The 14,293-nt window shown below is 55.9% G+C and overlaps 2 protein-coding genes across 2 annotated transcripts in view; one reads left to right on the top strand and one right to left on the bottom strand.

Moving 5' to 3' along the window:
- The window catches only part of LOC104411629 (guanine nucleotide-binding protein G(k) subunit alpha-like), a gene marked incomplete at its 5' end in the record, with an annotated part of 17,516 nt that extends 11,762 nt beyond the window's left edge, over positions 1-5,754 (top strand). The window contains 4 exons of the mRNA XM_010022093.1: positions 643-771; positions 3,458-3,587; positions 4,509-4,662; positions 5,564-5,754. Of these exons, the coding sequence (XP_010020395.1) occupies positions 643-771; positions 3,458-3,587; positions 4,509-4,662; positions 5,564-5,754 (604 nt within the window). The remainder of the gene's footprint in view (positions 1-642; positions 772-3,457; positions 3,588-4,508; positions 4,663-5,563) is intronic.
- A 4,321-nt stretch (positions 5,755-10,075) lies between these two features.
- GNAT2 (guanine nucleotide binding protein (G protein), alpha transducing activity polypeptide 2) lies at positions 10,076-13,834 on the bottom strand. Its single transcript, XM_010022092.1, has 8 exons — positions 13,636-13,834; positions 12,860-12,902; positions 12,592-12,733; positions 12,310-12,467; positions 12,098-12,226; positions 11,671-11,800; positions 10,607-10,760; positions 10,076-10,270 (listed from the first exon to the last, which is right to left on the bottom strand). Exons 1-8 carry the CDS (start codon positions 13,751-13,753, stop codon positions 10,080-10,082), a joined length of 1,065 nt encoding a protein of 354 aa, XP_010020394.1. The 5' UTR covers positions 13,754-13,834; the 3' UTR covers positions 10,076-10,079.
- Between the last annotated feature and the right edge of the window lie 459 nt (positions 13,835-14,293).

The raw sequence follows: 14,293 nt of genomic DNA, 5'->3' as shown, positions 1-14,293 counted from the left end.
TCTGGGGGTGCAGCCCAGCAGACGGGGGGGTTCTGGGCTGGGTCGTGGGGAGCTTCTCCTCACCCAGCGCCCTGAGTCCTTCTCCTCAGGGCTGCATTTGCTGTATCTGGGGTTAGTTGGGGTCTCAGTGGGCACATTGACTTGATGCTGTGGAGACGTGGCCTCCTCCAGCAGATGTCGGATTGTTCCCTGTTGCTGCAGGAGGTGATTGAATCCTCCTGTCCTGGGAGTTATTCTTGATGCTTCATTCTTTCCTCCTGGTTCCTTTGGTGTCTCCTTGCCCTTTAAAAGCGAGCCCTTGGATTTATTGCCTTGAGCTTTGAGGCGAAAGACCTTGACTATGGATTGCCCCAAGAGATACCAGTCTTGGCATAGCCTCTGCATCAGCAGCTCTGTGCTGGCTGCTTATCAGCTTCCCTCCCAGCTGCAAGGTCGTGTGGGGAAGGGTTAAAACCAAAACCACCGCAACACCAGCCCTTGGGATAGACCCCGGGGAGGGGGGGGAGGTTGCTCAGTGCATGGTGTGTAGCGGGGGGAGATGATGAATAGGTTCTGTGCTGACTTTCTCCTGCAGGTTATAAAAGATTCATGGTGAGCAGCACACTAAAAAAAGCCCATCTTGTGTTGTCTCCCCTGGTTTAGTTACCTCAATGACTTGGATAGAATATCCCAGCCGACCTACATTCCCACCCAGCAGGACGTTCTGCGCACCCGCGTTAAAACCACTGGCATCGTGGAGACTCACTTCACCTTCAAGGACCTCTACTTCAAGTAAGTAAAGGGCAGAACTTGTCCCCAGGGGCTGCAGGGCTGGCTTCAGAGCGTGGGGGCAGTGTTGCACTGCAGGACACTGGGCCCTGTTCTAAGTGTCCTCCTGCCTCTGGTTCGCTCCCACTCCACCAGCATTGCTCCCTGGAGACACTGGTTTGACTTTTATTTGCCTTCTTCTGTTCTTTTCAGCTGCTTTTATGTTGGAAGCACAGACACAGGTACTCAAAGCTTGTTTAGAGGAGCCAACAATCATACTAAAAGGACACTGACTGGGTTTTGAGGTCGAGTTTAACCCCTTGCTTCAAAGCAGGAGCTCTCGCTGCAGTCGCACTCGGGGCTGCATGGTGTTCTCTATGGTGACTGTGCTGCCTGACATGTAGCAAGCATGCTGGGGACAGGCCACCACAGAGGGTGGGACTTCCTTGTCCTCTCCACCTTCTAAATTCAGGTCTGCTGGGCTCAGATGTTGAGCCTGGACATGGCAGTGTCCCTTTATGTATCACTAATGGAGCTCCTGCTGACCTCTGTAGTGGCTCTAGCCTGCCCTTTAGCTCTTCTCCCTGCTCTTTGCTCATTAGACAACCCTTGCTTTGGACCCCGAGTGTGCTCCTGACACCCAGCCCAGAGCCCCACGTGTCATTTGTGTCCTCTGATGGGATGTAAGGAAACTTTGGGCGAGTTTCCTTTATCTGTGGTGATGTTTTCAAGTCTCTGTTGCTCAGACCCTTTACATAAGTGTCTATTTGCTGACTTTTAGCTTGTGTTTGAAAACAGTTTGAAAGAGCAAGAGCAGAAATACAAAGGTTGCTTGTAACACCTGATCTGTTGCATGGTGTTTGGGGAGAACAGGGGCAACCACACCAGAGGGATGTGGAGCTGCTGGAGCGAGGCCAGAGGAGGCCCCGGAGCTGCTGCGAGGGCTGGAGCAGCTCTGCTCTGGAGCCAGGCTGAGAGAGCTGGGCTGGGGCAGCTGGAGAAGAGAAGGCTCCTGAAGGGGACACCTTAGAGCAGCTCCAGTGCCTAAAGGGGCTCCAGGAAACCTGGAGAGGGGCTTTGGACAAGGGGTGGAGGGACAGGCCAAGGGGAATGGCTTGAACCTGCCAGAGGGGAGATTGAGATGAGCTCTGAGGCAGAAGCTCTTCCCTGTGAGGATGCTGAGGCGCTGGCACAGGGTGCCCAGAGAAGCTGTGGCTGCCCCATCCCTGGCAGTGTTCAAGGCCAGGTTGGACACAGGGGCTTGGAGCAACCTGATCTAGTGGAAGGTGTCCCTGCCCATGGCACTGGATGAGCTTTAAGGTCCCTTCACCCCAAGCCAGGCTGGGGTTCTATGATTTTGGCGTCTGGGTTGTTTTAGCTTACAAAGCATTTGAACACAAATGCCTGAACACTTCACAGCATGGAGCTATTTACTCAGATCCTGGTTTCTCCAGGGAAAAACTTGTCTCTTGTCATGCTGTGGTAGGATTAGCACCTCCAGCTGCAGCGTATGGTGCTCCTAAACCCCATCTCCTCTGCCTACCAGAGGAGCTCTGGAGGTAGCTGGAGGATTCTGTGCATCGATAGAACATGGGAAAGGGCTCAGTGCTCTGGGAGGGAATTGCTCTTCCTGGAGCCATTGCTCACGTGCAGAGCTGAGCCATGAGTCTGGTCTCGGAGGGGTTTGCTCTGGGGGAGCATTCCCACATCTGACACCCTGGAGCTGCCTCCTCCCCATGACAGGAGTTTGCTGGGGAACCTCGGGCTCAGGGAGCTGGGACTCGCATTTGGATCAGTTTGGCCAAGCTGAGTTCCTGGGGAGGCTGCTCCTCTCCACGTGTCCCTGTGCTGACAGGAGGGACCAGTGGCAAAAGGGACAAGCTGATAGCCCAGATCTTCATGGAGATTTCCATCTCCTGTGGTCTGTGGGGGTGGTTTAAATAGGACACTGGGGTTCACTGAATGGTGCTTTGTCTTGTTTGGCATCATTAAACCACGTTCTGCTCCAGGCTGGCAGCTCCTTGTCTGCCTCTTTGGTAACAAATCAGTGGTTATGGTTTGATAGCACTGAGACAGCAACTTGCAGCTGGCTGGATTTAATGAAGCCACACTCCAGCAGCACATCTTGGGCCATCCTGCACCTCAGAGCATTTTGCTGAGCAGGGTGTTGGGAACTATTCAAACCACCTCATTTTATGAGAGCCAGGACTCCTGGGAGCAGCTCTGCAGCCTTTCAGCTCCAGATGATGTTACTGAACACATAAAACTGCTTCTTAACCCCATGAATTTCCTGCTCCCAGTCGGAGTGTTCAGGTAGTTCCAGCTAATCCTTCCTCAGCCCCAGTGTCAGTGAAGTGCCAGAGCTGAGTCGGTGTTTGGAGTCCACTCAAGCACATAGATTGTTGCTAAGGAAATAGGAGGCAGAGAACAAATTGAGTGTGCCCTGGTGAATCAGCAGGCTCGTGGGCAGCCACGGAGGTAACATCCAGTTCTTCCTGCTGGAATGGCTCTGGAGAAGAGGAATTCTGCTTTGAAAACCCTCTCTCCTGAGGAAAGGAGAGCTCGGAGCTCTCAGCATCACTAGTGGAAGGCTGAATGCCCCCAGCGCTGCTTGGGAGGCCTCAGCTGAGCCTCCCCCATGCCCAGCAGTGTGGTGGGGACGGGGCGGGAGGGCTCTGTGGCTTCTGAGCTGGTTCTTCTGCCTCCCCAGGATGTTTGATGTTGGTGGGCAGCGCTCGGAGCGGAAGAAGTGGATCCACTGCTTCGAAGGGGTGACAGCCATCATCTTCTGCGTGGCCCTCAGCGACTACGACCTTGTCTTGGCTGAGGATGAGGAAATGGTATGTTAAGGAGTTACCAGGCTGCTGGAAGGGAGGTGGAAGCGTGCACAGACCTGTCCTACATGGGGGTGGATGGATTTCTGGCTCACTGCTCTTGTTACTGCTGTGCTGTTCGTCAGAAGATGAGCACTTCCTCGCAGCAGCCTGCAGTGTCTTGCCCTGGAAACTGATAACCATAAAGCATAAAGGAGATGTTCTCCAGGCCCTCGTTGCAGGGAGGTGCCTTGAGTTGTTCCCCTTGGGGTATGAGTGCATCTGTCTGCAAACAAGTACGTCCTGGGAGCGTGGCAGGGTGAGGAAGTGGCCTGGCCCTGCTCAGGGTTGTGTCAATGCTCTAGTGGCAGCGAGGATGTCAGTGGCACATCAAGAGGAGGCCCCGGAGCTGCTGCGAGGGCGGGAGCAGCTCTGCTCTGGAGCCAGGCTGAGAGAGCTGGGCTGGGGCAGCTGGAGAAGAGAAGGCTCCTGAAGGGGACACCTTAGAGCAGCTCCAGGGCCTAAAGGGGCTCCAGGAAACCTGGAGAGGGGCTTTGGACAAGGGATGGAGGGACAGGCCAAGGGGAATGGCTTGAACCTGCCAGAGGGGAGATTGAGATGAGCTCTTGGGCAGAAGCTCTTCCCTGTGAGGGTGCTGAGGCGCTGGCACAGGGTGCCCAGAGAAGCTGTGGCTGCCCCATCCCTGGCAGTGTTCAAGGCCAGGTTGGACACAGGGGCTTGGAGCAACCTGCTCTAGTGGAAGGTGTCCCTGCCCAGGGCAGGGGTTGGAGCTGGAGGAGCTTTAAGGTCCCTTCAACACAGACCCGTCTGGGGTTCTATGACACTTCCTCCTTAGCCTGGCCTGTGCACTAAAGCCTGTCTGTCCCTACCCCATCCTCCCCTAACACCTCTGGAATGACACCTCCTCATTCTCCCTTTATTTTCCAGAACCGGATGCATGAGAGTATGAAACTGTTTGATAGCATTTGTAACAACAAGTGGTTTACAGACACATCCATCATCCTCTTCCTGAACAAGAAGGACCTGTTTGAGGAAAAGATTAAGAAGAGCCCACTAACAATCTGCTACCCAGAGTACACAGGTGAGGCTGGGCTCAGGAAATAGCCATGGAGTTATGTCACCAGGGCCAGGAATGAGTCAGTTCAAGCCAACACAGCCCAGGATAACTCAAAAGCAACTCTTCTTCTCTGTTCCCTTAACTCTGTCTGTTGGGCAGAGTCTTTGGGCTCTTTGTTACCTGATAGCTCATTTTCCTGGAAGAACCGTGGTCATTTGTGTCTGTGGTTCAGAACAGCCTTTGTCCTGCTGTTTTACAGCCTGGAGTACAAATAGCAACGTGCTGCACTCCAGGAGATCAGGGGCACTCTGTGTTTTCTTGCTAGGAGAGAGGTTTAGAGCAGCTCTGCTCTGGGGCCAGCCTGAGAGAGCTGGGCTGGGGCAGCTGGAGGAGAGAAGGCTCCTGAAGGGGACACCTTAGAGCAGCTCCAGTGCCTAAAGGGGCTGCAGGAAACCTGGAGAGGGGCTTGGGACAAGGGCCTGGAGGGATGGGGTGAGGAGAAACAGCCTCCAACTGGAAGAGGGAGGAGCTGGATGAGATACTGGGAAGAAGCTCTTCCCTGTGAGGGTGCTGAGGCGCTGGCACAGGGTGCCCAGAGAAGCTGTGGCTGCCCCATCCCTGGCAGTGTTCAAGAGCAGGTTGGATCGGCCTTGGGCTTCTCTGGGCAACCTGGGATCAGTGTCTGGCATGAAGCATTACTGCAGCCAGGGCCAACGATCAATGGCAGGAGGCTGGAGCAGGGAGTGACTTGTCCAAGGTCACTGAGCAGGAGCTGGGAATAGACTCCAGATTTACCAGAAGGGGTTAATGGTGGATTTGGATTTGTAGCTGGATAAGGCAGATGGCTGCAAGCGGCTTAATACGTACTTAGAAGATCTCTGTGCTGTCAAGTGCTGGCCAAAGACAGGGATCTTCTCTTTTTCAGGTTCCAACACGTACGAGGAAGCAGCTGCCTACATCCAGTGTCAGTTTGAAGACCTGAACAGGAGAAAAGACACCAAGGAGATCTACACCCACTTCACCTGTGCCACCGACACCAAGAACGTGCAGTTTGTCTTTGATGCTGTCACAGATGTTATCATTAAAAACAACCTGAAGGAGTGTGGGCTCTACTGAGGAGCAAAGGAGCAGAAGGTAATGGTGGGTTCATACCTTGGGGCTTGAGGCTTTGCCTCACACCTCCCTAAACGTTCCCTCTTTCCTTCCATCCCAGTTTATTCCACGCGCTGACTTGAGAACCAGCCTCTTGGCTGCCTCGCTGGGGACAGCAGCAGCATGAAGGGGACCAGGGCAACGCAAACCAGCATGAGGAACCGTTGCATTCTTTAGCACAATCTTCTCTAGTAGGGACCTTTTTCCTTGGTGGAGTGAGGGTGAAGCGGAACAACCATTCGTGTGACGGGCTCATCCCGACGTCGCTCCGATGGTGTTGTCTCTGATGTGTACAGCTTGTTGGGAAGTTGAGGTGCTGGATTCCAGGCCTTCAATATGTAGCTTTCTCTCTTTCTTTGGTTAACAAGCCACCACTAGTCTGTTTTTAAGGTTGGTTTTTCCATCAGGATAACAATAACTTTACTGGTTTTCAGTTCTTTCTTTGCAAACAAATCTTGTTTTCAGAATAAAAACCTAAAAAAACCCAACAAAAACTACTCACTTAACTATGCACATGTGAGCAGATCATGCAGGAAGCATTCCTCTTAGCAGGAACTCTTTGTTTTTAACACTTGGTATGGTCAGGATTTAATGTCTCTGCAGCTTCTTAAAGGATCTTTAGAGCTCTTACAGCTTCTTCCAGTGTGTAACTTGTTCCCATCCTGCTGCCATTCTTCTTCCCAAAGGAGCTCCTGCAGCGGGAGGAGGCTTTAGGGGTGAACCTGCTTTATGCTGATCCCCACATCACAGCTCATTCCATGGGATCAGCCTCAAGCTGAACGTGTTGCCCCCCTTGGAGAGGAACCAGAGCTCCAAAGGGGCTGGGGACCATATGCTGCTACAGAGCAACTCCTAACCCCTTAGATCCTGCTGTGGGTTTGGGTGGAACTGGTGGGCAATTCTGTTGTGCGTTTTTCCCCATGGCCTTTTCTGTCTGGAGCCTCCCAATCCCTATGGACAAGCATGCCTTTACTTTGTATATGTGGTGCCAAACTCCCCTTTGCCATCGTGCTTCCTGTAGTAAGAGTCAGAAGCCCTCAGTACGTTCCTTTGCTGAACCATTGCATCGACTTCTCTCTCCCGGTTCGTCACGTGTACAGTTTCCATCTGTTCTAGTTGTTGGCAGTATTAAATTGGTGAGTAAACGGTTTAACCTGGTCTCCACTTCATTCTTCATTTCTTCCCCCACTTTCCTGCTTTGCAGAGGAAAGAAGGGAAGTGATCCGATGGGAAATGGGTGTAATGAATGGGATGGGAGAGTTCCTTGTGCTCCGTCACCTGGAGCAAATCCAGGAGGCCCCGGAGCTGCTGCGAGGGCTGGAGCAGCTCTGCTCTGGAGCCAGGCTGAGAGAGCTGGGCTGGGGCAGCTGGAGAAGAGAAGGCTCCTGAAGGGGACACCTTAGAGCAGCTCCAGTGCCTAAAGGGGCTCCAGGAGACCTGGAAGAGGGGCTTTGGACAGGGGGTGGAGGGACAGGCCAAGGGGAATGGCTTGAACCTGCCAGAGGGGAGATTGAGATGAGCTCTGAGGCAGAAGCTCTTCCCTGTGAGGGTGCTGAGGCGCTGGCACAGGGTGCCCAGAGAAGCTGTGGCTGCCCCATCCCTGGCAGTGCTCAAGGCCAGGTTGGACACAGGGGCTTGGAGCAACCTGCTCCAGTGGAAGGTGTCCCTGCCCGGGGCAGGGGCTGGAGCTGGAGGAGCTTTAAGGTCCCTTCAACCCAAACCAGGCTGGGATTCTGCTGCTCCCGAGGGCTTGGGCTCTGGTGGCAGGGCTGGAAGCTGGAGCTGTCCAGTCATTCATTAGGATTATTGGCAGATGCTCCACTGCTCGTTCACTGCACCATTCCCAGTGGAGGTGGCTGCTCCAGCCCCTGTTCCATGCTGCAGATGCAACCCATTGGGGAGACACTTGTCCAGAAACACCAAATCCAGCACTCCAGGGGTGCTGTGGGTGCCCGTGGTGCTGCTGGATGCCAGCAGAGTGTGTTTGTGCTCTGGCAGCTCTCTGCCTGCCTGACGGTTCCCCTCCAGCCAGCACGGAGGCTCTGCTACGGCTTCCCCCTGCTAGAGCTCCTGGGCATCTCATCAGTGACTGGCTTGCAGCACCGGGCTGCTCCCAACCTGGTGCTGGGGCTGCAGCAGAGCCCTGGCAGGACCCAGGTAGGGATGTGCTTCGGTGGAGAAGGGCTTTAGGTGCCCAAGAGGCCAGCAGCATCTCCGCTCTGTGCTGTGGATGCTGGTGAGCAAAGAGTGAGAGATACTCCTTAACCGGAGCTCCTGGGCGCAGGAATGGGGTTTGGGAGCAGGGACATGGAAGTGGGGAAATGATAGACGTGCACATGATGCCTGTGTCCTTTATTTGATGTCCTACAGTTACATGAAGCTGTACAGGGGATGGGGCAGATGTGAGGGACCAGCGTTTATTTACAACCAGTAAAGAGCAGACAGAGCTCTACAGAGCACAGAGAGGGGCTTGTGTCACCATTTCCTCTTCCTCCCGCCCATGAGCATCAGCACCTCCCTCAGAGCCCAACGCTCCTGCTCCTGCCTTTGCTTGCTCACCATCGACTCCAACCTGGGGCCCAAAACCAACCCTAACCCCATCATTTCTTCTCCCAAAGGACTGGGGTTGGTTCCCCCAGGTCACCCTCCCTCTGCCTTCCCCCCAGAGCTCCTGCTTTGAGGAATTCAGCTTTGGTAAAAGGGAAGAAACCAGAAGAGGGTCTGTCCCTGCTCCCAAAGTGCTGCTGCTGGCTTGGGAGGATGATGACTTAACACAGAATCATAGAATGGTTTGTGTTGGAAGGGACCTTAAAGCTCATCCAGTCCCAAATCCCTGCCCCGGGCAGGGACACCTTCCACAAGAGCAGGTTGCTCCAAGCCCCTGTGTCCAACCTGGCGCCCTGAAACCAACAAGGAAAAAGAGGAAATGGCCACGAAAGGGAGCAGGAAGTTCAGCGTTAGCCCCGTCCTATCCTGGGCTGGAGGGAGGTGACTTGATTGGGCAGGACATAGAAAAAGTGGGCTCCAAGGAACTTGTATTTATATATTTTGGTTAATCCTTTTGGCTCTGCTCAGCAGAACGGCGATGGGAATGGGAGTCCTGTCCTCTTCTAGCAGGAAGGAAGGAAGAAGAGGAGGTTAAACACTTTCCAACTCCACGGTGAAGGTATAGGAAGGGGGGAAGAAGAGAACCAGCATCTCATTGCACCATGATGGGAACAACTCATTGGGTTAAACACTTCTGCCCCACGTAGTGGCAGAACCCCCCCAGTTTACATCTATTGGTGCTCAGGGATGAGGGAAGTGCCAGAGGTTCCCTGAACAACCGAAGGGCTGAAGCTGGAGACTGGAATCTGCTTGAGAATGGGGGAGAGGGAAGGAATTCCCAGCAGTGCTCAGGCGGGTGGGGGAGCACAGCGGTGAAGAGGAGGGTTGTGAACCCCGCTTGGGTTCTGAACCCGAACTGAAGTGTTCTGGTGCTGAGCGGGAAGGCTGGTGAAGAGCGGGTGTGCGATGGCCACCCATACGGTTCCTGCCATGTACCCAGGCTGGGTGGCAGCTGCAAACTGGAGCAGCATCAGTGATGTGGGAATGGGAGGTTTGACACTGCTGAGGTGCTGGTTTGTCATGGAATCCCAGTCCCAACCCCTGCCACGGGCACGGACACCTTCCACTAGAGCAGGTTGCTCCAAGCCCTGTCCAACCACAGAGGAGGCCACAGAGATGCTGCAGCTCTGCTCTGGAGCCAGGCTGAGAGAGCTGGGCTGGGGCAGCTGGAGAAGAGAAGGCTCCTCAAGGGGACACCTTAGAGCAGCTCCAGTGCCTAAAGGGGCTCCAGGAGACCTGGAGAGGGGCTTTGGACAAGGGATGGAGGGACAGGACAAGGGGAATGGCTTGAACCTGCCAGAGGGGAGACTGAGATGAGCTCTTGGGCAGAAGCTCTTCCCTGGGAGGGTGCTGAGGCGCTGGCACAGGGTGCCCAGAGAAGCTGTGGCTGCCCCATCCCTGGCAGTGTTCAAGGCCAGGTTGGACACAGGGGCTTGGAGCAACCTGCTCTAGTGGAAGGGGTCCCCGCCCGGGGCAGGGGTTGGTGCTGGAGGAGCTTTAAGGTCCCTTCAACACAGACCAGGCTGGGATTCCATGACCCTTTCTCCACAGGCAGGCATTTCCACACTGTGTTTGATGCCAAAGCCCCATCCCATCACCCCATGGTTTGGGCTCTGTCCCATCTCATCCCTTTTCCCTTCCCCAGCCCCTTTAGCGTGTCTCAGGTACCTACCACCCGCTGCTCAGAAGAGGCCACAGTCCTTGAGGTTCTCCTTGATGATGACGTCCGTGACGGCGTCGAAGACGAACTTGACGTTCTGCGTGTCTGTGGCACAGGTCATGTGGCTGTAGATCTCCTTCACGTCCTTCCGCATGTTGAGATCCAGGAACTGGGTCTTGATGTAATTCCCTGCGTCCTCAAACGTGTTGGGACCTGCGGAGGGAGGAAATTGTGCTGCTGAGCTGCTCCCGTAGGAATGGTCATTGGAGCTGGGTCAGGACCTGGGGATGCTTCAGGGTTGTGTTGAAAGCTTCCTCTGGAGGAGGAGGAGAAGGGCTGGTGGTGACTGCACACAGCCGAGCACTTAACACCCATTTCATCCCATTCCAATCCCTCCAACCAGTTTCCCAAGGCCATGTCTGCTGCTTCTCTGCTCCTACCTCCAGGAACATGACTACTCCCACCATAACCCCAGTCCAAGATGCCATCTCCATGTGGTCCCACATGGACACTTTGGAGGTCTCTGGGAGGGGGAACCCACTGACTCACCGTCGTATTCGGGGAAGCAGATGCTGAGATGGACTTTCTTGATCTTCTCCTCAAAAAGGTCCTTCTTGTTGAGGAAGAGGATGATGGATGTGGCGGCAAAGAACTTGTGGTTGCATATACTGTTGAATAGGTGCAGGGACTCGTGCATGCGGTTCTGCAAGGAGACATGGAGCCATTGCAGCCCCCAAACAACCCATTCCCAAGGGAAGAGCTTTTCCCTGTGCTGCCTGGCCCCGGCCTGCATCCAGAGTCCCTCTTCCCATCCAAACCCCATCCCAGTGCTGGATAAATCCAAGTGGTGCTCAGCGTAGGAGCGGTGTTAAGCAGCTCCGGGCTATGTGATGCTCTGGTCCCTCTTGGCAGCTTCTGGGATGTTCAGGAATGAAGGATTCCGGTGATCGCATTGAGAATGTCATCCAAGGCAAGCTCCCAGCCCTGTGGAAGGTGCTCGGCATCGCTTGGGATGCTCCTGTTGGATCTCCTCCACCTTTATATGGCAGCAGATGGGTTCTTCAGGGTGATGGGGATGGATTTGCCTTGTCCAGCTTCCCATGGCGGGGGAGATGCCTCCTTCTGCTCAGCTCCTCTTGCTCCTTCTGAGGAATGACCTATTTTGGGGCTGTCACGTTCCTCCTCTGCCCCTGAAGCTGCTTTTCCTGGTGCTGGAGCAGCGGCTCTCACCAGGCACCTGGAGGACTTCACTGACCAACCTTGTGCCATGGAACCACAGCGTGGTTCGGATTGAAGGGAGCTTAAAGCTCCTCCAGCTCCAACCCCTGCCCCGGGCAGGGACACCTTCCACTAGAGCAGGTTGCTCCAAGCCCCTGTGTCCAACCTGGCCTTGAACACTGCCAGAGATTGGGCAGCCACAGCTTCTCTTTGCCTTCCTGGGGCTGCTGTGTCCCCATGAGCTCCATGCCTCAGCTCCCACCCCATTCCCACATCACCCAGAGCATCACATGGCACCAAGTGCTGGTCCCTTCCCTCTGTATCCCCCCAAGCACCAACTCTGCTCCCCCTCATCCACCGAGTTGCAGCTGGCCACCTCTGGGACCCCAACCCACCACTTCATCGTCCTCCACCAGCACCATGTCGTAGGCGCTCAGTGCCCCGCAGAAGATGATGCAGGTCACCCCCTCGAAGCAGTGGATCCACTTCTTGCGCTCTGATCTCTGCCCTCCCACGTCAAACATCCTGGGGGGGGACAAGGAAGGGGTCAGGGGGGACACATCTGGTCCTGATACCCCCCATGTGATGGTCCCAGCACCCCCAATGTGATGGTGCCAGCACCCTGTCCTCAGCAGTGTCAGGGATGCAGTAACCAACCATCCCTGGTCCAGATGGGGTTAGTGGTCCTTGGAGCATCAGGTTCACCCCAAAACCCATCCCCAGCATTGGAGCTGGGGGGGATCACGGGGGGATCATGGAGGGGATCATGGTGGGATCATGGGATGGATCATGGAGGGAATCATGGGGGTTGCACCCACCCACCTGAAATTGAGATCTTTGACGGAGAACTTGGTCTCGATGATGCCCGTGGTCTTCACCCTGGACCTCAGCACATCCTGCTCATTGGGCAGGTAGTCGGGGGCCGTGATCCTGTCCAGCTGGTTCAGGTAACTGGAGGGGGGAACAGGAGGGGATGTGACATGCTGCTGACGTCCCATGTCCCCGTGTCCCCCCCGTGCCGTGACCCCACTCACTACGCGGCCGAGTCATTGAGCTGGTACTCGGCGGCGCGGTCGAAGCAAGCCTGGACCCCCCCATCCTTCCACAGCTTCTTGATGCAGTCCACCAGCTCGGGGGGCATCGTGCCCTCCTCGATGGAGTCAGCCAGGTTGAAGAGCTGCCGCCCATCGTCCTGCAAGAGGCACCATTGCCACCAGCCAGCCCAGGGCTCCTGGTGCCCAAACCCCACTGCAGGGCTTCGGACCCCATTGCCACAGTGGGGTTGGGGAGGACGGGGATGGTGGCCCCCAACTGACCGCACGGGACGACTCGGCGTAGTCGATGCCCAGCGTGGACATGGCGCGGATGATGGCCAGGATGGACTGCAGGATGTTACCGTAGATGATGGCCTTGAACTCCATGCACTCCTCAGGTGTGTAACCATCCTGGTGGATGATCCTGAGGGATGGGGGGACACAATGGGCTCAACTCCAAGCTGGGAATCACCACCATGGGGATGGGGTGACCCTGTGCAAGAGGGCGTTATTCCTCCATCACCCAGTGGGGACCTGGGGCCATACTCACTTCATCTGCTTCACGATGGTGCTCTTGCCTGATTCACCAGCACCTGGGGAAGGGTGGGAGGACACCTTAGTGCTGGTCAGGGTGGGATGGACCCCAGGCCTGATGCCACAGTGGTGGGCATCAGGGCCACTCTCCCATGTCCTGAATCTCCCAGTGCCTCCATCCCCATGCTCCCATTGCACCCAGTGCTGGACCACACCCTGGGGACCCCCAGGGGTGGTTGGGGACCCCCTAAGGCCACCACCAGGCCCCGGTGTCCCACCTCCCGCGGTGGCCTTGGTGTGTAAGCAGCTTAGGGCAGCGCAGGAAGCTGCTTAGAATTAGGTGCTAATCGCCTTGACCTGCACACGCCCCCCTCCGTCAAGGATCAGGCCCCATCACCCCTCCCTGTCACCCCACAGCCCCAGGGGTTCCCCCCCAGGTGGCAGGGATTGGGGTGCAGGTGGCAGCAGGTCCCCAGGGGGTCAAAAGCTCCCCTGAGATGTGGGACCTGGTGTCCTGGTCCCATCCCCATGTTGTCCCCTTTGTCCCTGCCACCCGTCTGGTTGTCACCAAGAGCTGATGCCACAACCATGCAGCTCCCTGATGGCAGCTCCTCAGGCTAATGAGCTGCGGGGAAGAGGAGCTATTGGGGTGAGGAAGGAGACGTTGGGTTGTGGACAATCAGTCCCTGGTTGCATTTGTCTCCTGCCCATCCTTCAAGGGGGTCCCCAATGGCAGGTAGGGTTGGGGGGACACTTCCCACATCCTCCTTCTGACATCCCTTCCACCCTTACCCAAGAGAAGCAACTTGACTGTCTTGGCCTCCTTATCCGCGTCCTCCTGGAGCTTCTTCTCCAGCTCCTTGGACCTCTTGGCCATCTCCTTGTCCTCGGCGCTGGCCCCGCTCCCCATGGCCTCGTCTTCCACCACCTCCTCCTCCTCCTCCTCTAACGCCTCGAGCTCCTCGAGGTCCCCAGGCTCTTCCAGCTCTCCTTTGGGAACGGCAATGGGCGATGGAAGAGGAAAGAGGAGCCCCGAGAGGCCGATCCCTGGTGTTGGGGTGCCCCTGAGCAGCAGCGTCCTGGCGGGCTCTCCTCTAATTCTCCATGGATAACCTGATTTGTTTGGAGCCTGGGATTTGGGGACCTTTTATCTCACCATGTGACCCAGGAAATCCACTTAGCCCAAGATGGCAAAGATTAGGGCTCAGGGGAAAAACCAATGGAGCATCTCGGGGAGGTGGCCACAGGGCTTTAGATAAGGGGGGGACAGGTAGTGAGACACTCCCCCCCGCCTCGGCCCCATGGGGACACCCTGTGTCCCATGAGGTTGTGTCCCCCCATGGGTTGGTTGGCATTAAGGGATGGGGTCACCTTCTGCATGTGTCCCCCCACCCCACAAGCTGGGGGGTTGCTTGGGGGTGACAGGGGGACATGGCTGGGAGCTGGGGGG

The sequence above is a fragment of the Nestor notabilis genome, unplaced genomic scaffold, assembly GCF_000696875.1.
Source record: "Nestor notabilis isolate BGI_N333 unplaced genomic scaffold, ASM69687v1 scaffold21619, whole genome shotgun sequence".
Lineage (NCBI taxonomy): Eukaryota > Metazoa > Chordata > Aves > Psittaciformes > Psittacidae > Nestor > Nestor notabilis.
The sequence above is the reverse complement of the archived record's forward strand: the minus strand, read 5'-3'. Positions and strand labels throughout refer to the sequence as shown.

Bases quoted from the DNA above. Each gene is read 5' to 3' on its own strand.
- GNAT2 (XM_010022092.1), bottom strand. From the start codon at position 13,753: ATGGGGAGCGGGGCCAGCGCCGAGGACAAGGAGATGGCCAAGAGGTCC. The intron at 12,734-12,859 runs GTGAGTATGGCC...CCCATCCCTCAG, and splicing joins ACCATCGTGAAGCAGATGAA to GATCATCCACCAGGATGGTT. The intron at 10,271-10,606 runs GTGAGTCAGTGG...CTCCCTCCGCAG, and splicing joins CTGCTTCCCCGAATACGACG to GTCCCAACACGTTTGAGGAC.